Source organism: Lasioglossum baleicum, unplaced genomic scaffold (genome assembly GCF_051020765.1).
Source record: "Lasioglossum baleicum unplaced genomic scaffold, iyLasBale1 scaffold0155, whole genome shotgun sequence".
Classification (NCBI taxonomy): domain Eukaryota; kingdom Metazoa; phylum Arthropoda; class Insecta; order Hymenoptera; family Halictidae; genus Lasioglossum; species Lasioglossum baleicum.
This window is the reverse complement of record NW_027469215.1, coordinates 315621-339028: the sequence shown is the minus strand read 5'-3', so window position 1 is coordinate 339028 and position 23408 is coordinate 315621. Positions and strand designations below refer to the sequence as shown.

Sequence of the window (23408 nt, the reverse complement as noted above, 5' to 3'; positions counted from 1 at the left end):
AGGCTAGTCGAGTAAAAACACGTGCGAGAGGATGCATCCCGCAGGCTAGTCGAGTAAAAACACGTGCGAGGTTTTGTGGGATGCGCATGCGCAGGTTTTGTGGGATGCGCATGCGCAGGTTTTTTGGGATGCGCATGCGCAGGTTTTTTGGGATGCGCATGCGCAGGTTTTTTGGGATGCGCATGGCTAGTCGAGCAAAAACACGTGCGCGAGGATGCATCCCGCAGGCTAGTCGAGTAAAAACACGTGCGAGGTTTTGTGGGATGCGCATGCGCAGGTTTTGTGGGATGCGCATGCGCAGGTTTTTTGGGATGCGCATGCGCAGGTTTTTTGGGATGCGCATGCGCAGGTTTTGTGGGATGCGCATGCGCAGGTTTTTTGGGATGCGCCGGCTAGTCGAGTAAAAACACGTGCGAGAGGATGCATCCCGCAGGCTAGTCGAGTAAAAACACGTGCGAGAGGATGCATCCCGTAGGCTAGTCGAGTAAAAACACGTGCGAGAGGATGCATCCCGCAGGCTAGTCGAGCAAAAACACGTGCGAGAGGATGCATCCCGCAGGCTAGTCGAGCAAAAACACGTGCGAGAGGATGCATCCCGCAGGCTAGTCGAGCAAAAACACGTGCGAGAGGATGCATCCCGCAGGCTAGTCGAGTAAAAACACGTGCGAGAGGATGCATCCCGCAGGCTAGTCGAGTAAAAACACGTGCGAGAGGATGCATCCCGCAGGCTAGTCGTGCAAAAACACGTGCGAGAGGATGCATCCCGCAGGCTAGTCGAGCAAAAACACGTGCGAGAGGATGCTTCCCGCAGGCTTTTCGAGTAAAAACACGTGCGAGAGGATGCATCCCGTAGGCTAGTCTAGTAAAAACACGTGCGAGAGGATGCATCCCGCAGGCTAGTCGAGTAAAAACACGTGCGAGAGGATGCATCCCGCAGGCTAGTCGAGTAAAAACACGTGCGAGAGGATGCATCCCGCAGGCTAGTCGAGCAAAAACACGTGCGAGAGGATGCATCCCGCAGGCTAGTCGAGCAAAAACACGTGCGAGAGGATGCATCCCGCAGGCTAGTCGAGTAAAAACACGTGCGAGGTTTTGTGGGATGCGCATGCGCAGGTTTTGTGGGATGCGCATGCGCAGATTTTTTGGGATGCGCAAGCGCAGGTTTTTTGGGATGCGCATGCGCAGGTTTTTTGGGATGCGCATGCGCAGGTTTTTTGGGTTGCGCATGCGCTCGTTTTTTGGGTTGCGCATGCGCTGGTTTTTTGGGATGCGCATGCGCAGGTTTTGTGTGATGCGCATGCGCTGGTTTTGTGGGATGCGCATGCGCAGGTTTTTTGGGATGCGCATGCGCAGGTTTTTTGGGATGCGCATGCGCAGGTTTTGTGGGATGCGCATGCGCAGATTTTTTGGGATGCGCAGGCTAGTCGAGTAAAAACACGTGCAAGAGGATGCATCCCGCAGGCTAGTCGAGTAAAAACACGTGCGAGAGGATGCATCCCGTAGGCTAGTCGAGTAAAAACACGTGCGAGAGGATGCATCCCGCAGGCTAGTTGTTCAGAATTGTATGCATAAGATTGTACTGTGAATCCGCCTTGATACTGAGGGGTCACGTGATCCCCTCTCCGTTGGAATAGCTCCGCGGCCGCAAGCGACGTTAGACGTTAATCACGCTTACAACGTGAAAGACACAGACGACAAACGAGGATCGCGAGAACGTACGGTTACGTATATCAGAGCACTTTCCGATTGTATCCACACAGTGTTAACCGGCATCATACAGTTAATAAATTCTGTGATATTAACCAACACAAGTTTCATCATTAATTAAACATTTTGGTCCTTCGAGCCGGATCCGTGCTTGTGGAATTGGAAGGAACACGGAAGCTTGTGAGAGCTGAAACGCAAGTGATACCGTGCCTGTGCATATTACGTTATTGGCTCTTGTGTCGATCCTCGTACAGTTTAAAGGCGAAACTAGGCATAGTTTCCGTTAAACTGTCTAAGCTAACGCCAGACATTTGGAGCGTTAGCGCATTACATACATAACCACTCGCTACCACGTGGCGAGACAAGAGACGGAAAGTCGGCCATATTGGGCTGGCTGGAAGACTGTTGATCATCGCTGAACTTGAGCGCGGTCAACAACCATAACAAGGAGCGTGAGAGAGACAACACCAGCGAGACAGATATACACATTGGAAATACGACAGTATTATATTGGAACTATTGGCAAGGAATCGTTGATACGTAAATATACTGTCCTGGGTGAGTTCTCCCATCTCGCTCTATTCTAATCTCAGATGTACATTTCATAATAGTGTGGTTCTGTTTCGACCCGCTATAGGCAGTGGCCATAACAAACGCGAACACTGGTAACTACTCGATTTAAAAATCGATTTGTATCTGAACGATTATATTCGCCATTCTCACAATTGCGGCATTTTCATATTGATTTGAATTTTGAACGATCGTATTCGTTATTCTTATGCAATTGTGGCATTTTCATATTGATTGTATTTTGTAACTGCGCAATTACCATATTGATTTGAATTTGTAAACGATCATATTCGTTATTCTTTGCGATTGTGGCAGTTTCACATTGATTGTATTAAGCGATCACATTCATTACTCGTGAACTCTTGTAACGACGCTATTTCGACATTGATTGTCTACTTGTACGATTATATTCGTTATTCATCCTGGTGACCTGCTCAGTTTGAGATTGATTCGAGTGTTCTGGGTTATATTTGCATTATACAAATGGATGAGTTAGTAGCGTCACAGACCGAATTATTCGCGAAGGTGGAGAAATCCTTCCTTAATTTCAAGAAAAGGGGTAGTGCAAAGATGACCGGAGGAGCAACCACGGCTCAATTAGACAGACTGACTGAACACTGGAATCAATACAGAGCAACCCATGCTAAACTGTTAGAACTGGCAGGTCCAAAAAGGGAACACGAGTACTTTAAAACTAAAAGAATGGATGAGATGGAAGAATTGTATTATGAGATACGTGGAGAGTTTCAAGAACACTTGAATGTCCTAGTTGGCACATACTCACGCGTCAAGGCTGACGACACATTTGAAACTTCTGTGATTCATGATCAGAGTGAGGCTCGGTTGCCTAAAATAGATTTGCCTAAATTTTCTGGAAGTTATACGGGGTGGCCTTCGTTTAAAAGTCTATTCACCTCTCTTGTAAAGGATAGAGCAAGTCTGTCAGACGTTTCTAAGTTTCAGTACTTGCAGTCATGTTTAGAAGGCGTTGCATTTGACCAGATTAAAAACCTTCCTATAGTTGAAGGGAATTTTTCACTTGCTTGGCAAAGGTTAGTGAAATATTTTGAGAATAAAAGGCGCTTAGTCCATGTGACCTTGGCCGACATGTTTTCAGTGACAGATGTTTCTGCGGAAACCTCTGCCGAACTCCAGAGAGTTCTGCTGGGAGTTATGGGACCCTTGGCTTCATTAAAGGCGCTTGGTCGCTCAACGGAGACTTGGGATGATATTATTGTTTTCTTGATTGCTAGTAAACTAGATACACAGACTAGAAAGGAGTGGGAGTCGTCACTAGGTGATTCCCATGAACCTCCTACATTTGCTGAACTTGAGAGTTTCCTATCATCTCAAATTATATCATTAGAAGCTATTGAAAGTGCAGCCAGGGCGAGAGCCGCGTCGATCGCCCCTGCCTTGAAAGATAACAAGTCACGTAGTCATCCTAAACCACATGCTGACAAACAGTATACGACCAGGACCTTTCATGTAGCCAAGAAGTCAGTAAAGGGATCAGGTAACGGTCGATTCCCCCAAAAATGTTCTCTGTGTTCGAAACCTCATTTTCTATTACAGTGTGATGTCTTTCGAGCACAAACAATTCCTCAAAGACATGAGCATGTGAAATCGAAAGGGATTTGTTATAATTGCTTGGGGAACCACTTGTTGGATTCTTGTCCTTCGAAAAATCGCTGTAAAGAATGCAACGGTAAGCATCACAGTATCTTGCATCTTAATCGAAACGCATGGCCAGCCAATAATAATCATGCATTAAATCGGAGTCTCACGTCAAATGAAGGATCCAAGGATCCGGCTGCTCCAGAAACCTCGAATTCTGGATCTGGTGCAGTGGCACACATGGCCAAAAGCCATTCCGGTATTATTGATACCGTTCTTATTGCTACAGCTTATGTATATGTAGTAAATAGTCGAGGGGAAGAATGCCTCGCGCGGGCAATTATAGATCAATGCTCTCAATCTTCATTCATCACGACAGCTCTATGTCAGAGATTGCGGTTAGATAGAATCGCTTGTAGAATACCTATAACTGGACTGTGTAATAGTTCTTTAACTACTTGTAAAAGCAAGACTGTCTTCACCATCAAGCCTCATTTTACGTCTACTTTCAGCTGTCGAGTCAGCGCCTACGTAGTAGGAAAGGTCAGCGGTTACACCCCTGTTGTCTCGGCAAATGACTGCGATTGGAAACATTTAAATGATTTGGAATTAGCCGATCCGCGCTTCCATGAGACCGGGTCCATAGACATGTTACTGGGGGCGGACGTGCACGCAGAGGTGGTGGAAGGTCGGGTAATTAAAGGCGAAGGCCATGAACCTATTGCTACACAGTCGAGTCTGGGTTGGTTGATATCGGGGCAAACAGGTTGCAACAGTGATACTCAGCGAGTCGGACCAACTGTGCTACACTGCACAATAGACGAGGATGTCAATGAACTATTGCAAAGGTTCTGGTTGCAAGAGGAGCTTCCTCCTGTGCAACTTGAAACTCCCGATCAGCAGACATGCGAGCAGCATTTTCTTGAGACACACTCAAGGATGTCCGATGGGCGGTATACTGTAAGACTGCCCCTTTGCATTAGTGAACCTCCTTCTTTCCACGATACTCACAGATCAGCTCAGAAAATGCTTGATAACATGGAAAGACGCTTTAATAGAGATTCTGTTTTCAAACAGGCTTATTGTGAGTTCATGCAAGACTATATTGCGACTGCGCATATGTCAGTAATAGCCACTTCCCACTTGGATTTGCATAATTGTTGCTTCTTGCCTCATCATGGGGTACTCAAAGAAAGTAGTTCAACTACTAAATTACGGACAGTTTTCAACGGCTCCATGAAGACGAGAGCTGGGGTTAGTTTGAATGATTGTCTTCATGTAGGGGCTAACTTGCTGCCCGACTTATCTCACCTTGTCATTAGTTGGCGTAAATACAAATACGCATTCGTCGCAGACATTAAACAAATGTTTAGACAAATACTCCTAGCTGAGGAAGACAGGTTATATCAGTTGATATTGTGGAGATTCAATTCCTCAGACCCGATTCAAATTTACAAATTGAATACGGTCACTTATGGATTAGCATCTAGCCCATTTCTTGCAAATAGGGTTATCAAACAGTTAGCATTCGATGAAAAGGAACATTTTCCTTTAGGCGCTAGTGTCTTACAGAAGGAAATCTACATGGATGATGTCCTGTCGGGAGGTCATTCTTTAGAGACGGCTGGATTGAAACAAAAACAAGTATTAGAATTGTGCAAGGTGGGCGGCTTCCCACTACGGAAATGGCTCTCGAATGAACAATCATTATTAGAGTGGCTGCCCAGGGATTCCATAGCTGTGGAGACTGAGATTTTGCTGCAGGACAACTTTTCCTACGGGGTGCTTGGTCTTCAATGGCTGCCTCAAAGAGACCTCTTCCAATACAAAACCGACATGGGGGTTTGCCCAACCACTTGGACGAAAAGGCTAGTTTTATCAAAAGTGGCAAAATTATTTGATCCACTTGGATTGTTAGCTCCGGTAACCATAACAGCAAAAATCTTCTTGCAGAAGTTATGGCTCTTGAAACTACAATGGGACGATCCATTGCCTGCTGTAGAAGCAACAGATTGGAAGGATTGGTATGAGGAATTGCCCTCGTTGTCTCAAATCGACATCCCCCGTTGGATAGGTTACGTACAAACCCCTGTTTCAATGCAATTACACGGGTTTGCCGACGCATCGAAGTTAGCATATGGAGCAGTATTGTACTTGCGAACCGAAACACAATCGTCGATATCCACACAATTGATTCAGGCCAAATCTAAAGTTGCTCCTATTAAGACACTAAGCATACCGAGACTGGAGCTCTCCGCAGCTCACTTACTTGCAAAATTAGTACACAATGTACTACCCCTATTCGATGATAGAGGAATTGACATATACCTTTGGACTGACTCCTTGGACGTGTTACATTGGCTCAAGGAGCACCCATCCAAATGGCCTACATTTGTCGCCAATCGCTGCGCTGACATTCATAATTTGGTACCGAAGGCATCGTGGAAGCATGTCAGGTCAGAAAGTAATCCTGCAGATCCAGTGTCCAGGGGTATAAAGCCTTCAGAATTGCGTTCTCTTCGGCTTTGGTGGGGAGGACCTACATGGCTATCGGAAAATCAAAATTCTTGGCCTCTCTCTCTCTTTTCTCTCTCTAACACTATTAGAGGTGAAACTATAGTTGAAGGCGTCTCTTGCCATACGGCGGTAACTGCTAAGACCTTAGCAGGAAGAGGAACGAACATAGAGAACCGGGCATTTTGGTACTTGTTAAATGAAAGGTGTTCGAACCTCCAAAAACTTTTGCGAATCACAGCATATATGCTACGTCTCGTCACAAGATTCAAGGAGATAATGATCTCAAAAAATTGGCATGCAACGTCTTCACTCTTCTTGCAGAATTGGTTCCATAGCGACAGACCTACTCCCAATAAGGAATTGTCGGTTTGGGAAATTGATAGAGCTCGTTTAGTATGGGTACACATTGTCCAAAGGACATATCTTGCTAAAGAACTGCAGTTGCTGACAAGAAGTCAGACTGTAAAAAAGGGTAGTCAATTAGAATCACTTAATCCAATTATGAGAGAGGGATTGATTAGAGTCGGTGGACGTTTAAAGCACTCGTTACTGAGTTTGGATCAAAAACATCCGCTTATCTTGCCCGCTGAGGGAAAATTTGTAGATCTCTTGATACAAGATACTCACATTCGAACCCTACATGGCGGTACCCAGTTAACGTTGGCCACGTTGCGTAATAAATATTGGTTGATTAAGGGTCGTCAAAGGGTGAAGTCGGCAATTCACAGGTGCCACACTTGCATTCGTTATAGGGCAACACCAAGTTACCAACAAATGGCAAGTCTGCCTTTGACGCGAGTACGTCCAGCTAGGCCATTCAGTGTGGCAGGAGTGGACTACGCGGGTCCATTCTATATGCGAGCGGCAGCAGGGCGCGGGCGTACAGCCTACAAGGGCTACATTTGTTTGTTCATATGCTTAACAACAAGAGCGGTTCATTTGGAAGCGGTCTCTGATTATACCACAGAAGGCTTCTTAGCTGCCTTTAGAAGATTCTGTGCTCGTCGGGGTCACTGCAGTACACTTATTAGCGACCAGGGTACGAACTTTGTAGGAGCCGCCTCCGAGCTTAATCGGCTCTTTCAAAAATCAAGTCAGCAAGCTAACCAACTGTCGAAAGCTCTAGCTGAGCAGGGTACTACCTGGAAATTCAACCCCCCGGCAGCCCCTCACTTTGGAGGGATTTGGGAGGCAGCTGTCAAGTCAACGAAATATCACCTACGTCGGGTCATTGGCGAGGCGAGGTTGACGTTCGAAGAATTTTATACACTGTTAACCCAAATTGAGGCTTGCCTCAACTCTCGACCTCTCCTGGCTATGTCCGATGATCCGTCCGACATAAACTCACTCACGCCTGCACATTTCTTAATTATGTCCTCATCTTACATTGTTCAGGAGCCCGATTGTCTCGTAGATAAAATTCCGCTGCTCAAACGTTGGCGAATTGTACAACAGATGCTGCAAGGCTATTGGCAACGCTGGTCACAGGAATATCTGCAGTCCTTGCAACAACGAACCAAATGGAAGTTGCCCAGCCGACCAATGACTACGGGAGATCTGGTTCTCATCCGGAATGAAATTTCATCACCTTCTCAATGGCCGTTAGCCAGAATCACTGCGCTACATAAGGGTGATGATGGATTACCCAGGGTAGCTACGCTACGAACCGCGTCGACAATATTGAAGAGACCAATAACAAAATTGATCCCCTTGAGGTGTAGGGAAGAACTAGAAGGTTGAATGAAGATCAACCATGCGTTAGAACTTAGTAACTTGTAAGCTACATAGTTAATAAGTCGTTGTTTTCCGAAACAGTAACATCCAGTAGTCTAACATAGACTGTGGGATTCCCCTACACTGAGTTACTGCGCGCGTAGATTACCGGTTCCCATGTGTAACTGCGAGCATTCTCTTCTGCGAAGAGAGGTGGGCGGAATGTTCAGAATTGTATGCATAAGATTGTACTGTGAATCCGCCTTGATACTGAGGGGTCACGTGATCCCCTCTCCGTTGGAATAGCTCCGCGGCCGCAAGCGACGTTAGACGTTAATCACGCTTACAACGTGAAAGACACAGACGACAAACGAGGATCGCGAGAACGTACGGTTACGTATATCAGAGCACTTTCCGATTGTATCCACACAGTGTTAACCGGCATCATACAGTTAATAAATTCTGTGATATTAACCAACACAAGTTTCATCATTAATTAAACATTTTGGTCCTTCGAGCCGGATCCGTGCTTGTGGAATTGGAAGGAACACGGAAGCTTGTGAGAGCTGAAACGCAAGTGATACCGTGCCTGTGCATATTACGTTATTGGCTCTTGTGTCGATCCTCGTACAGTTTAAAGGCGAAACTAGGCATAGTTTCCGTTAAACTGTCTAAGCTAACGCCAGACATTTGGAGCGTTAGCGCATTACATACATAACCACTCGCTACCACGTGGCGAGACAAGAGACGGAAAGTCGGCCATATTGGGCTGGCTGGAAGACTGTTGATCATCGCTGAACTTGAGCGCGGTCAACAACCATAACAAGGAGCGTGAGAGAGACAACACCAGCGAGACAGATATACACATTGGAAATACGACAGTATTATATTGGAACTATTGGCAAGGAATCGTTGATACGTAAATATACTGTCCTGGGTGAGTTCTCCCATCTCGCTCTATTCTAATCTCAGATGTACATTTCATAATAGTGTGGTTCTGTTTCGACCCGCTATAGGCAGTGGCCATAACAAACGCGAACACTGGTAACTACTCGATTTAAAAATCGATTTGTATCTGAACGATTATATTCGCCATTCTCACAATTGCGGCATTTTCATATTGATTTGAATTTTGAACGATCGTATTCGTTATTCTTATGCAATTGTGGCATTTTCATATTGATTGTATTTTGTAACTGCGCAATTACCATATTGATTTGAATTTGTAAACGATCATATTCGTTATTCTTTGCGATTGTGGCAGTTTCACATTGATTGTATTAAGCGATCACATTCATTACTCGTGAACTCTTGTAACGACGCTATTTCGACATTGATTGTCTACTTGTACGATTATATTCGTTATTCATCCTGGTGACCTGCTCAGTTTGAGATTGATTCGAGTGTTCTGGGTTATATTTGCATTATACAAATGGATGAGTTAGTAGCGTCACAGACCGAATTATTCGCGAAGGTGGAGAAATCCTTCCTTAATTTCAAGAAAAGGGGTAGTGCAAAGATGACCGGAGGAGCAACCACGGCTCAATTAGACAGACTGACTGAACACTGGAATCAATACAGAGCAACCCATGCTAAACTGTTAGAACTGGCAGGTCCAAAAAGGGAACACGAGTACTTTAAAACTAAAAGAATGGATGAGATGGAAGAATTGTATTATGAGATACGTGGAGAGTTTCAAGAACACTTGAATGTCCTAGTTGGCACATACTCACGCGTCAAGGCTGACGACACATTTGAAACTTCTGTGATTCATGATCAGAGTGAGGCTCGGTTGCCTAAAATAGATTTGCCTAAATTTTCTGGAAGTTATACGGGGTGGCCTTCGTTTAAAAGTCTATTCACCTCTCTTGTAAAGGATAGAGCAAGTCTGTCAGACGTTTCTAAGTTTCAGTACTTGCAGTCATGTTTAGAAGGCGTTGCATTTGACCAGATTAAAAACCTTCCTATAGTTGAAGGGAATTTTTCACTTGCTTGGCAAAGGTTAGTGAAATATTTTGAGAATAAAAGGCGCTTAGTCCATGTGACCTTGGCCGACATGTTTTCAGTGACAGATGTTTCTGCGGAAACCTCTGCCGAACTCCAGAGAGTTCTGCTGGGAGTTATGGGACCCTTGGCTTCATTAAAGGCGCTTGGTCGCTCAACGGAGACTTGGGATGATATTATTGTTTTCTTGATTGCTAGTAAACTAGATACACAGACTAGAAAGGAGTGGGAGTCGTCACTAGGTGATTCCCATGAACCTCCTACATTTGCTGAACTTGAGAGTTTCCTATCATCTCAAATTATATCATTAGAAGCTATTGAAAGTGCAGCCAGGGCGAGAGCCGCGTCGATCGCCCCTGCCTTGAAAGATAACAAGTCACGTAGTCATCCTAAACCACATGCTGACAAACAGTATACGACCAGGACCTTTCATGTAGCCAAGAAGTCAGTAAAGGGATCAGGTAACGGTCGATTCCCCCAAAAATGTTCTCTGTGTTCGAAACCTCATTTTCTATTACAGTGTGATGTCTTTCGAGCACAAACAATTCCTCAAAGACATGAGCATGTGAAATCGAAAGGGATTTGTTATAATTGCTTGGGGAACCACTTGTTGGATTCTTGTCCTTCGAAAAATCGCTGTAAAGAATGCAACGGTAAGCATCACAGTATCTTGCATCTTAATCGAAACGCATGGCCAGCCAATAATAATCATGCATTAAATCGGAGTCTCACGTCAAATGAAGGATCCAAGGATCCGGCTGCTCCAGAAACCTCGAATTCTGGATCTGGTGCAGTGGCACACATGGCCAAAAGCCATTCCGGTATTATTGATACCGTTCTTATTGCTACAGCTTATGTATATGTAGTAAATAGTCGAGGGGAAGAATGCCTCGCGCGGGCAATTATAGATCAATGCTCTCAATCTTCATTCATCACGACAGCTCTATGTCAGAGATTGCGGTTAGATAGAATCGCTTGTAGAATACCTATAACTGGACTGTGTAATAGTTCTTTAACTACTTGTAAAAGCAAGACTGTCTTCACCATCAAGCCTCATTTTACGTCTACTTTCAGCTGTCGAGTCAGCGCCTACGTAGTAGGAAAGGTCAGCGGTTACACCCCTGTTGTCTCGGCAAATGACTGCGATTGGAAACATTTAAATGATTTGGAATTAGCCGATCCGCGCTTCCATGAGACCGGGTCCATAGACATGTTACTGGGGGCGGACGTGCACGCAGAGGTGGTGGAAGGTCGGGTAATTAAAGGCGAAGGCCATGAACCTATTGCTACACAGTCGAGTCTGGGTTGGTTGATATCGGGGCAAACAGGTTGCAACAGTGATACTCAGCGAGTCGGACCAACTGTGCTACACTGCACAATAGACGAGGATGTCAATGAACTATTGCAAAGGTTCTGGTTGCAAGAGGAGCTTCCTCCTGTGCAACTTGAAACTCCCGATCAGCAGACATGCGAGCAGCATTTTCTTGAGACACACTCAAGGATGTCCGATGGGCGGTATACTGTAAGACTGCCCCTTTGCATTAGTGAACCTCCTTCTTTCCACGATACTCACAGATCAGCTCAGAAAATGCTTGATAACATGGAAAGACGCTTTAATAGAGATTCTGTTTTCAAACAGGCTTATTGTGAGTTCATGCAAGACTATATTGCGACTGCGCATATGTCAGTAATAGCCACTTCCCACTTGGATTTGCATAATTGTTGCTTCTTGCCTCATCATGGGGTACTCAAAGAAAGTAGTTCAACTACTAAATTACGGACAGTTTTCAACGGCTCCATGAAGACGAGAGCTGGGGTTAGTTTGAATGATTGTCTTCATGTAGGGGCTAACTTGCTGCCCGACTTATCTCACCTTGTCATTAGTTGGCGTAAATACAAATACGCATTCGTCGCAGACATTAAACAAATGTTTAGACAAATACTCCTAGCTGAGGAAGACAGGTTATATCAGTTGATATTGTGGAGATTCAATTCCTCAGACCCGATTCAAATTTACAAATTGAATACGGTCACTTATGGATTAGCATCTAGCCCATTTCTTGCAAATAGGGTTATCAAACAGTTAGCATTCGATGAAAAGGAACATTTTCCTTTAGGCGCTAGTGTCTTACAGAAGGAAATCTACATGGATGATGTCCTGTCGGGAGGTCATTCTTTAGAGACGGCTGGATTGAAACAAAAACAAGTATTAGAATTGTGCAAGGTGGGCGGCTTCCCACTACGGAAATGGCTCTCGAATGAACAATCATTATTAGAGTGGCTGCCCAGGGATTCCATAGCTGTGGAGACTGAGATTTTGCTGCAGGACAACTTTTCCTACGGGGTGCTTGGTCTTCAATGGCTGCCTCAAAGAGACCTCTTCCAATACAAAACCGACATGGGGGTTTGCCCAACCACTTGGACGAAAAGGCTAGTTTTATCAAAAGTGGCAAAATTATTTGATCCACTTGGATTGTTAGCTCCGGTAACCATAACAGCAAAAATCTTCTTGCAGAAGTTATGGCTCTTGAAACTACAATGGGACGATCCATTGCCTGCTGTAGAAGCAACAGATTGGAAGGATTGGTATGAGGAATTGCCCTCGTTGTCTCAAATCGACATCCCCCGTTGGATAGGTTACGTACAAACCCCTGTTTCAATGCAATTACACGGGTTTGCCGACGCATCGAAGTTAGCATATGGAGCAGTATTGTACTTGCGAACCGAAACACAATCGTCGATATCCACACAATTGATTCAGGCCAAATCTAAAGTTGCTCCTATTAAGACACTAAGCATACCGAGACTGGAGCTCTCCGCAGCTCACTTACTTGCAAAATTAGTACACAATGTACTACCCCTATTCGATGATAGAGGAATTGACATATACCTTTGGACTGACTCCTTGGACGTGTTACATTGGCTCAAGGAGCACCCATCCAAATGGCCTACATTTGTCGCCAATCGCTGCGCTGACATTCATAATTTGGTACCGAAGGCATCGTGGAAGCATGTCAGGTCAGAAAGTAATCCTGCAGATCCAGTGTCCAGGGGTATAAAGCCTTCAGAATTGCGTTCTCTTCGGCTTTGGTGGGGAGGACCTACATGGCTATCGGAAAATCAAAATTCTTGGCCTCTCTCTCTCTTTTCTCTCTCTAACACTATTAGAGGTGAAACTATAGTTGAAGGCGTCTCTTGCCATACGGCGGTAACTGCTAAGACCTTAGCAGGAAGAGGAACGAACATAGAGAACCGGGCATTTTGGTACTTGTTAAATGAAAGGTGTTCGAACCTCCAAAAACTTTTGCGAATCACAGCATATATGCTACGTCTCGTCACAAGATTCAAGGAGATAATGATCTCAAAAAATTGGCATGCAACGTCTTCACTCTTCTTGCAGAATTGGTTCCATAGCGACAGACCTACTCCCAATAAGGAATTGTCGGTTTGGGAAATTGATAGAGCTCGTTTAGTATGGGTACACATTGTCCAAAGGACATATCTTGCTAAAGAACTGCAGTTGCTGACAAGAAGTCAGACTGTAAAAAAGGGTAGTCAATTAGAATCACTTAATCCAATTATGAGAGAGGGATTGATTAGAGTCGGTGGACGTTTAAAGCACTCGTTACTGAGTTTGGATCAAAAACATCCGCTTATCTTGCCCGCTGAGGGAAAATTTGTAGATCTCTTGATACAAGATACTCACATTCGAACCCTACATGGCGGTACCCAGTTAACGTTGGCCACGTTGCGTAATAAATATTGGTTGATTAAGGGTCGTCAAAGGGTGAAGTCGGCAATTCACAGGTGCCACACTTGCATTCGTTATAGGGCAACACCAAGTTACCAACAAATGGCAAGTCTGCCTTTGACGCGAGTACGTCCAGCTAGGCCATTCAGTGTGGCAGGAGTGGACTACGCGGGTCCATTCTATATGCGAGCGGCAGCAGGGCGCGGGCGTACAGCCTACAAGGGCTACATTTGTTTGTTCATATGCTTAACAACAAGAGCGGTTCATTTGGAAGCGGTCTCTGATTATACCACAGAAGGCTTCTTAGCTGCCTTTAGAAGATTCTGTGCTCGTCGGGGTCACTGCAGTACACTTATTAGCGACCAGGGTACGAACTTTGTAGGAGCCGCCTCCGAGCTTAATCGGCTCTTTCAAAAATCAAGTCAGCAAGCTAACCAACTGTCGAAAGCTCTAGCTGAGCAGGGTACTACCTGGAAATTCAACCCCCCGGCAGCCCCTCACTTTGGAGGGATTTGGGAGGCAGCTGTCAAGTCAACGAAATATCACCTACGTCGGGTCATTGGCGAGGCGAGGTTGACGTTCGAAGAATTTTATACACTGTTAACCCAAATTGAGGCTTGCCTCAACTCTCGACCTCTCCTGGCTATGTCCGATGATCCGTCCGACATAAACTCACTCACGCCTGCACATTTCTTAATTATGTCCTCATCTTACATTGTTCCGGAGCCCGATTGTCTCGTAGATAAAATTCCGCTGCTCAAACGTTGGCGAATTGTACAACAGATGCTGCAAGGCTATTGGCAACGCTGGTCACAGGAATATCTGCAGTCCTTGCAACAACGAACCAAATGGAAGTTGCCCAGCCGACCAATGACTACGGGAGATCTGGTTCTCATCCGGAATGAAATTTCATCACCTTCTCAATGGCCGTTAGCCAGAATCACTGCGCTACATAAGGGTGATGATGGATTACCCAGGGTAGCTACGCTACGAACCGCGTCGACAATATTGAAGAGACCAATAACAAAATTGATCCCCTTGAGGTGTAGGGAAGAACTAGAAGGTTGAATGAAGATCAACCATGCGTTAGAACTTAGTAACTTGTAAGCTACATAGTTAATAAGTCGTTGTTTTCCGAAACAGTAACATCCAGTAGTCTAACATAGACTGTGGGATTCCCCTACACTGAGTTACTGCGCGCGTAGATTACCGGTTCCCATGTGTAACTGCGAGCATTCTCTTCTGCGAAGAGAGGTGGGCGGAATGTTCAGAATTGTATGCATAAGATTGTACTGTGAATCCGCCTTGATACTGAGGGGTCACGTGATCCCCTCTCCGTTGGAATAGCTCCGCGGCCGCAAGCGACGTTAGACGTTAATCACGCTTACAACGTGAAAGACACAGACGACAAACGAGGATCGCGAGAACGTACGGTTACGTATATCAGAGCACTTTCCGATTGTATCCACACAGTGTTAACCGGCATCATACAGTTAATAAATTCTGTGATATTAACCAACACAAGTTTCATCATTAATCGAGTAAAAGTAAAATCTAGTCGAGTAAAAACACGTGCGAGAGGATGCATCCCGCGGGCTAGTCGAGTAAAAACACGTGCGAGAGGATACATCCCGCAGGCTAGTCGAGTAAAAACACGTGCGAGAGCATGCATCCCGCAGGCTAGTCGAGTAAAAACACGTGCGAGGTTTTGTGGGATGCGTATGCGCAGGTTTTGTGGGATGCGCATGCGCAGGTTTTTTGGGATGCGCATGCGCAGGTTTTTTGGGATGCGCATGCGCAGGTTTTTTGGGATGCGCATGGGCAGGTTTTTTGGGATGCGCATGCGCAGGTTTTTTGGAATGCGCATGCGCTGGTTTTTTGGGATGCGCATGCGCAGGTTTTGTGTGATGCGCATGCGCTGGTTTTGTGGGATGCGCATGCACAGGTTTTGTGGGTTGCGCATGCGCAGGTTTTTTGGGATGCGCATGGCTAGTCGAGCAAAAACACGTGCGAGAGTATGCATCCCGCAGGCTAGTCGAGTAAAAACACGTGCGAGAGGATGCATCCCGCAGGCTAGTCGAGTAAAAACACGTGCGGGAGGATGCATCCCGCAGGCTAGTCGAGTAAAAACACGTGCGAGAGGATGCATCCCGCTGGCTAGTCGAGCAAAAACACGTGCGAGAGGATGCATCCCGCAGGCTAGTCGAGCAAAAACACGTGCGAGAGGATGCATCCCGCAGGCTAGTCGAGTAAAAACACGTGCGAGGTTTTGTGGGATGCGCATGCGCAGGTTTTGTGGGATGCGCATGCGCAGATTTTTTGGGATGCGCAAGCGCAGGTTTTTTGGGATGCGCATGCGCAGGTTTTTTGGGATGCGCATGCGCAGGTTTTTTGGGTTGCGCATGCGCTGGTTTTTTGGGTTGCGCATGCGCTGGTTTTTTGGGATGCGCATGCGCAGGTTTTTTGGGATGCGCATGCGCAGGTTTTTTGGGTTGCGCATGCGCTGGTTTTTTGGGATGCGCATGCGCTGGTTTTTTGGGATGCGCATGCGCAGGTTTTGTGTGATGCGCATGCGCTGGTTTTGTGGGATGCGCATGCGCAGGTTTTTTGGGATGCGCATGCGCAGGTTTTTTGGGATGCGCATGCGCAGGTTTTGTGGGATGCGCATGCGCAGGTTTTTTGGGATGCGCAGGCTAGTCGAGTAAAAACACGTGCGAGAGGATGCATCCCGCAGGCTAGTCGAGTAAAAACACGTGCGAGAGGATGCATCCCGCTGGCTAGTCGAGTAAAAACACGTGCGAGAGGATGCATCCCGCAGGCTAGTCGAGTAAAAACACGTGCGAGAGGATGCATCCCGCAGGCTAGTCGAGTAAAAACACGTGCGAGAGGATACATCCCGCAGGCTAGTCGAGTAAAAACACGTGCGAGAGCATGCATCCCGCAGGCTAGTCGAGTAAAATCACGTGCGAGGTTTTGTGGGATGCGCATGCGCAGGTTTTTTGGGATGCGCATGCGCAGGTTTTTTGGGATGCGCATGCGCAGGTTTTGTGGGATGCGCATGCGCAGGTTTTTTGGGATGCGCAGGCTAGTCGAGTAAAAACACGTGCGAGAGGATGCATCCCGCAGGCTAGTCGAGTAAAAATACGTGCGAGAGGATGCATCCCGCAGGCTAGTCGAGTAAAAACACGTGCGAGAGGATGCATCCCGCAGGCTAGTCGAGTAAAAACACGTGCGAGAGGATGCATCCCGCAGGCTAGTCGAGTAAAAACACGTGCAAGAGGATGCTTCCCGCAGGCTAGTCGAGTAAAAACACGTGCGAGAGGATGCATCCCGCAGGCTAGTCGAGTAAAAACACGTGCGAGAGGATGCATCCCGCAGGCTAGTCGAGTAAAAACACGTGCGAGAGGATGCATCCAGCAGGCTAGTCGAGTAAAAACACGTGCAAGAGGATGCTTCCCGCAGGCTTTTCGAGTAAAAACACGTGCGAGAGGATGCATCCCGTAGGCTAGTCGAGTAAAAACACGTGCGAGAGGATGCATCCCGCAGTCTAGTCGAGTAAAAACACGTGCGAGAGGATGCATCCCGCAGGCTAGTCGAGCAAAAACACGTGCCAGAGGATGCATCCCGCAGGCTAGTCGAGCAAAAACACGTGCGAGAGGATGCATCCCGCAGGCTAGTCGAGCAAAAACACGTGCCAGAGGATGCATCCCGCAGGCTAGTCGAGCAAAAACACGTGCGAGAGGATGCATCCCGCCGGCTAGTCGAGTAAAAACACGTGCGAGGTTTTGTGGGATGCGCATGCGCAGGTTTTGTGGGATGCGCATGCGCAGATTTTTTGGGATGCGCAAGCGCAGGTTTTTTGGGATGCGCATGCGCAGGTTTTTTGGGATGCGCATGCGCAGGTTTTTTGGGTTGCGCATGCGCTGGTTTTTTGGGATGCGCATGCGCTGGTTTTTTGGGATGCGCATGCGCAGGTTTTGTGTGATGCGCATGCGCTGGTTTTGTGGGATGCGCATGCGCAGGTTTTTTGGGATGCGCATGCGCAGGTTTTTTGGGTTGCGCATGCGCTGGTTTTTTGGGTTGCGCATGCGCCGGTTTTTTGGGATGCGCATGCGCAGGTTTTGTGTGATGCGCATGCGCTGGTTTTGTGGGTTGCGCATGCGCAGGTTTTTTGGGATGCGCATGCGCAGGTTTTTTGGGATGCGCATGCGCAGGTTTTGTGGGATGCGCATGCGCAGGTTTCTTGGGATGCGCAGGCTAGTCGAGTAAAAACACGTGCGAGAGGATGCATCCCGCAGGCTAGTCGAGTAAAAACACGTGCGAGAGGATGCATCCCGCTGGCTAGTCGAGTAAAAACACGTGCGAGAGGATGCATCCCGCAGGCTAGTCGAGTAAAAACACGTGCGAGAGGATGCATCCCGCAGGCTAGTCGAGTAAAAACACGTGCGAGAGGATACATCCCGCAGGCTAGTCGAGTAAAAACACGTGCGAGAGCATGCATCCCGCAGGCTAGTCGAGTAAAAACACGTGCGAGGTTTTGTGGGATGCGCATGCGCAGGTTTTTTGGGATGCGCATGCGCAGGTTTTGTGGGATGCGCATGCGCAGGTTTTTTGGGATGCGCAGGCTAGTCGAGTAAAAACACGTGCGAGAGGATGCATCCCGCAGGCTAGTCGAGTAAAAATACGTGCGAGAGGATGCATCCCGCAGGCTAGTCGAGTAAAAACACGTGCTAGAGGATGCTTCCCGCAGGCTAGTCGAGTAAAAACACGTGCGAGAGGATGCATCCCGCAGGCTAGTCGAGTAAAAACACGTGCGAGGTTTTGTGGGATGCGCATGCGCAGGTTTTGTGGGATGCGCATGCGCAGATTTTTTGGGATGCGCAAGCGCAGGTTTTTTGGGATGCGCATGCGCAGGTTTTTTGGGATGCGCATGCGCAGGTTTTTTGGGTTGCGCATGCGCTGGTTTTTTGGGTTGCGCATGCGCTGGTTTTTTGGGATGCGCATGCGCAGGTTTTGTGTGATGCGCATGCGCTGGTTTTGTGGGATGCGCATGCGCAGGTTTTTTGGGATGCGCATGCGCAGGTTTTTTGGGATGCGCAGGCTAGTCGAGTAAAAACACGTGCGAGAGGATGCATCCCGCAGGCTAGTCGAGTAAAAACACGTGCGAGAGGATGCATCCCGCAGGCTAGTCGAGTAAAAACACGTGCGAGAGGATGCATCCCGCAGGCTAGTCGAGTAAAAACACGTGCGAGAGGATGCATCCCGCAGGCTAGTCGAGTAAAAACACGTGCGAGAGGATGCATCCCGCAGGCTAGTCGAGTAAAAACACGTGCGAGAGGATGCATCCCGCAGGCTAGTCGAGTAAAAACACGTGCGAGAGGATGCATCCCGCAGGCTAGTCGAGTAAAAACACGTGCGAAAGGATGCATCCCGCAGGCTAGTCGAGTAAAAACACGTGCGAGAGGATGCATCCCGCAGGCTAGTCGAGTAAAAACACGTGCGAGAGGGTGCATCCCGCAGGCTAGTCGAGTAAAAACACGTGCGAGGTTTTGTGGGATGCGCATGCGCAGGTTTTTTGGGATGCGCATGCGCAGGTTTTGTGGGATGCGCATGCGCAGGTTTTTTGGGATGCGCAGGCTAGTCGAGTAAAAACACGTGCGAGAGGATGCATCCCGCAGGCTAGTCGAGTAAAAATACGTGCGAGAGGATGCATCCCGCAGGCTAGTCGAGTAAAAACACGTGCAAGAGGATGCTTCCCGCAGGCTAGTCGAGTAAAAACACGTGCGAGAGGATGCATCCCCCAGGCTAGTCGAGTAAAAACACGTGCGAGGTTTTGTGGGATGCGCATGCGCAGGTTTTGTGGGATGCGCATGCGCAGATTTTTTGGGATGCGCAAGCGCAGGTTTTTTGGGATGCGCATGCGCAGGTTTTTTGGGATGCGCATGCGCAGGTTTTTTGGGTTGCGCATGCGCTGGTTTTTTGGGTTGCGCATGAGCTGGTTTTTTGGGATGCGCATGCGCAGGTTTTGTGGGATGCGCATGCGCAGGTTTTTTGGGATGCGCAGGCTAGTCGAGTAAAAACACGTGCGAGAGGATGCATCCCGCAGGCTAGTCGAGTAAAAACACGTGCGAGAGGATGCATCCCGCAGGCTAGTCGAGTAAAAACACGTGCGAGAGGATGCATCCCGCAGGCTAGTCGAGTAAAAACACGTGCGAGAGGATGCATCCCGCAGGCTAGTCGAGTAAAAACACGTGCGAGAGGATGCATCCCGCAGGCTAGTCGAGTAAAAACACGTGCGAGAGGATGCATCCCGCAGGCTAGTCGAGTAAAAACACGTGCGAGAGGATGCATCCCGCAGGCTAGTCGAGTAAAAATACGTGCGAGAGGATGCATCCCGCAGGCTAGTCGAGTAAAAACACGTGCGAGAGGATGCATCCCGCAGGCTAGTCGAGTAAAAACACGTGCAAGAGGATGCTTCCCGCAGGCTAGTCGAGTAAAAACACGTGCGAGAGGATGCATCCCGCAGGCTAGTCGAGTAAAAACACGTGCAAGAGGATGCTTCCCGCAGGCTAGTCGAGTAAAAACACGTGCGAGAGGATACATCCCGCAGGCTAGTCGAGTAAAAACACGTGCGAGAGGATGCATCCCGCAGGCTAGTCGTGCAAAAACACGTGCGAGAGGATGCATCCCGCAGGCTAGTCGAGCAAAAACACGTGCGAGAGGATGCTTCCCGCAGGCTTTTCGAGTAAAAACACGTGCGAGAGGATGCTTCCCGCAGGCTAGTCGAGCAAAAACACGTGCGAGAGGATGCATCCCGCAGGCTAGTCGAGTAAAAACACGTGCAAGAGGATGCTTCCCGCAGGCTAGTCGAGTAAAAACACGTGCGAGAGGATACATCCCGCAGGCTAGTCGAGTAAAAACACGTGCGAGAGGATGCATCCCGCAGGCTAGTCGTGCAAAAACACGTGCGAGAGGATGCATCCCGCAGGCTAGTCGAGCAAAAACACGTGCGAGAGGATGCTTCCCGCAGGCTTTTCGAGTAAAAACACGTGCGAGAGGATGCTTCCCGCAGGCTAGTCGAGCAAAAACACGTGCGAGAGGATGCTTCCCGCAGGCTTTTCGAGTAAAAACACGTGCGAGAGGATGCTTCCCGCAGGCTAGTCGAGTAAAAACACGTGCGAGAGGATGCATCCCGCAGGCTAGTCGAGTAAAAACACGTGCGAGAGGATGCATCCCGTAGGCTAGTCGAGTAAAAACACGTGCGAGAGGATGCTTCCCGCAGGCTAGTCGAGTAAAAACACGTGCGAGAGGATGCATCCCGCAGGCTAGTCGAGTAAAAACACGTGCGAGAGGATGCATCCCGCAGGCTAGTCGAGTAAAAACACGTGCGAGAGGATGCATCCCGCAGGCTAGTCGAGTAAAAACACGTGCGAGAGGATGCATCCCGCAGGCTAGTCGAGTAAAAACACGTGCGACAGGATGCATCCCGCAGGCTAGTCGAGTAAAAACACGTGCGAGAGGATGCATCCCGCAGGCTAGTCGAGTAAAAACACGTGCGAGAGGATACATCCCGCAGGCTAGTCGAGTAAAAACACGTGCGAGAGGATGCATCCCGCAGGCTAGTCGAGTAAAAACACGTGCGAGAGGATGCATCCCGCAGGCTAGTCGAGTAAAAACACGTGCGAGAGGATGCATCCCGCAGGCTAGTCGAGTAAAAATACGTGCGAGAGGATGCATCCCGCAGGCTAGTCGAGTAAAAACACGTGCGAGAGGATGCATCCCGCAGGCTAGTCGAGTAAAAACACGTGCAAGAGGATGCTTCCCGCAGGCTAGTCGAGTAAAAACACGTGCGAGAGGATGCATCCCGCAGGCTAGTCGAGTAAAAACACGTGCAAGAGGATGCTTCCCGCAGGCTAGTCGAGTAAAAACACGTGCGAGAGGATACATCCCGCAGGCTAGTCGAGTAAAAACACGTGCGAGAGGATGCATCCCGCAGGCTAGTCGTGCAAAAACACGTGCGAGAGGATGCATCCCGCAGGCTAGTCGAGCAAAAACACGTGCGAGAGGATGCTTCCCGCAGGCTTTTCGAGTAAAAACACGTGCGAGAGGATGCTTCCCGCAGGCTAGTCGAGTAAAAACACGTGCGAGAGGATGCATCCCGCAGGCTAGTCGAGTAAAAACACGTGCGAGAGGATGCATCCCGTAGGCTAGTCGAGTAAAAACACGTGCGAGAGGATGCATCCCGCAGGCTAGTCGAGTAAAAACACGTGCGAGAGGATGTGTTACGTCCCTAGTACTGCATCCGGTGTACCGTCGACGCGTCCTTCGGATTGTAACAGGTGGTCGACACGTCCAGGAAATGAAAGCTTCCGGCCGTGACGAATATTAAATAAAAGAACGTTCGATCTTAGATCCACGCGACACGTACGTTCGCGTCTGATCAAGGCTTGCCTTGTCCGAAATTACTAACCTCCTCTGATACAAAGTCAACGTGTCCCCTGAGGGACGAAGGGACCGGAGGGAGACGAAGAAAGATGGCGGAAGACGAAGAAAGATGGCGGAAGACGAAAAGGGGTTATACTCACGTGAAATTGTAGGTTAGGAGGCGCCGATGGCTACTTCGCACGTGCACTCGCCTTCTTTGAGCTCTACGATATAATCCTCTGATAGGAACAAGGGTGGAAGGGAATCGATATATGCGATCGCGAGGAATATAATAAAGAATTGATGCACTGAACCGACGTTTCTTGTGACACGTTCCTTTTCTCGCGGCGCTGATCGGCACGCAAGGTGACCGCCCTCGCACTTGAGACGAGTATGGAATATTCTAAATTTACTATCGCTTAATACGCGACTTGGATTGTGTTCTGTCCCGTCGGCGCGAATCAGTCTAATAATGACCGCCCTCGCCCTGAGAACGTATAATCGGAACACGATCCAAGTGCACTAACACTGATACACTCGCGGTCACTGGCGAAGAAAAGGGTAAGGTAATGAACGGAAGAAGGTACTGGTAACGATAGAAATAGAAGAATAAAACGTTAATGAATGTGTTATGTGAGGTGAATTTATAAATTGTAAGAATGATGTAAGTGTGCATGTTATATATGTTTTTATTGATTGCAAGTGTTATATATGTTTTTATTGATTGCAAGTGTTATATATGTTTTTATTGATTGCGTTAATGTTTTGTTAATGTTTACGTTGTGATTTTGTTTAAAAATAAAAAGAGACAGTCCCCTGCGAGCGATCAACGAAATAACACGTCGTGTCGAATCTTTATGAATTCCGTATCGAGCCTGAATTCCGTGTCGAGCCTCCTTATAATATGAAGAGTGACACAGAGAATCAGAATGTTTAATCAGTGTAAGAGTGAATCGGAACAGTATTATAATCGTAGTAATATAAATAGTACAGTTTAATTTATAAAGAACAAGATATAAATGTCGGAAATTGGAATTGATGTAGGAAATAGGAGGATTCGTAACGAGAGCACTGAACTACACTTGCTTGAATATACGAAAGAGAG

At 47.6% G+C, this 23408-nt stretch overlaps 2 protein-coding genes across 2 annotated transcripts; both read left to right on the top strand.

Annotated features, from left to right (window-relative positions):
• Window positions 1-1634: 1634 nt before the first annotated feature.
• LOC143220072 (uncharacterized) lies at window positions 1635-8249 on the top strand (the record flags this gene model as incomplete). The annotated part of the gene is made up of 8 exons (XM_076445812.1): window positions 1635-1748; window positions 1847-2025; window positions 2716-3109; window positions 3395-3574; window positions 3644-3793; window positions 3911-4153; window positions 4274-8146; window positions 8227-8249. Coding segments are annotated over 8 exons (5156 nt in total), but the record flags the coding sequence as incomplete, so codon positions are not given.
• A 1394-nt stretch (window positions 8250-9643) lies between these two features.
• On the top strand, window positions 9644-15045 carry LOC143220071 (uncharacterized). The gene is made up of 6 exons (XM_076445811.1): window positions 9644-9905; window positions 10191-10370; window positions 10440-10589; window positions 10707-10949; window positions 11070-14942; window positions 15023-15045. The coding sequence occupies exons 1-6, from the start codon at window positions 9644-9646 to the stop codon at window positions 15043-15045; spliced, it is 4731 nt and encodes a 1576-aa protein (XP_076301926.1).
• Window positions 15046-23408: the final 8363 nt, after the last annotated feature.

What these genes read in the sequence shown, in the direction of transcription:
- LOC143220071 (XM_076445811.1), top strand. Translation starts at nt 9,644, where the DNA reads ATGACCGGAGGAGCAACCACGGCTCAATTAGACAGACTGACTGAACAC. An exon ending in TTCTGTGATTCATGATCAGA is followed by an intron (nt 9,906 to 10,190) that starts GTGAGGCTCGGT and finishes ACATGTTTTCAG; the next exon opens with TGACAGATGTTTCTGCGGAA. An exon ending in GAAGTCAGTAAAGGGATCAG is followed by an intron (nt 10,590 to 10,706) that starts GTAACGGTCGAT and finishes TGAAATCGAAAG; the next exon opens with GGATTTGTTATAATTGCTTG.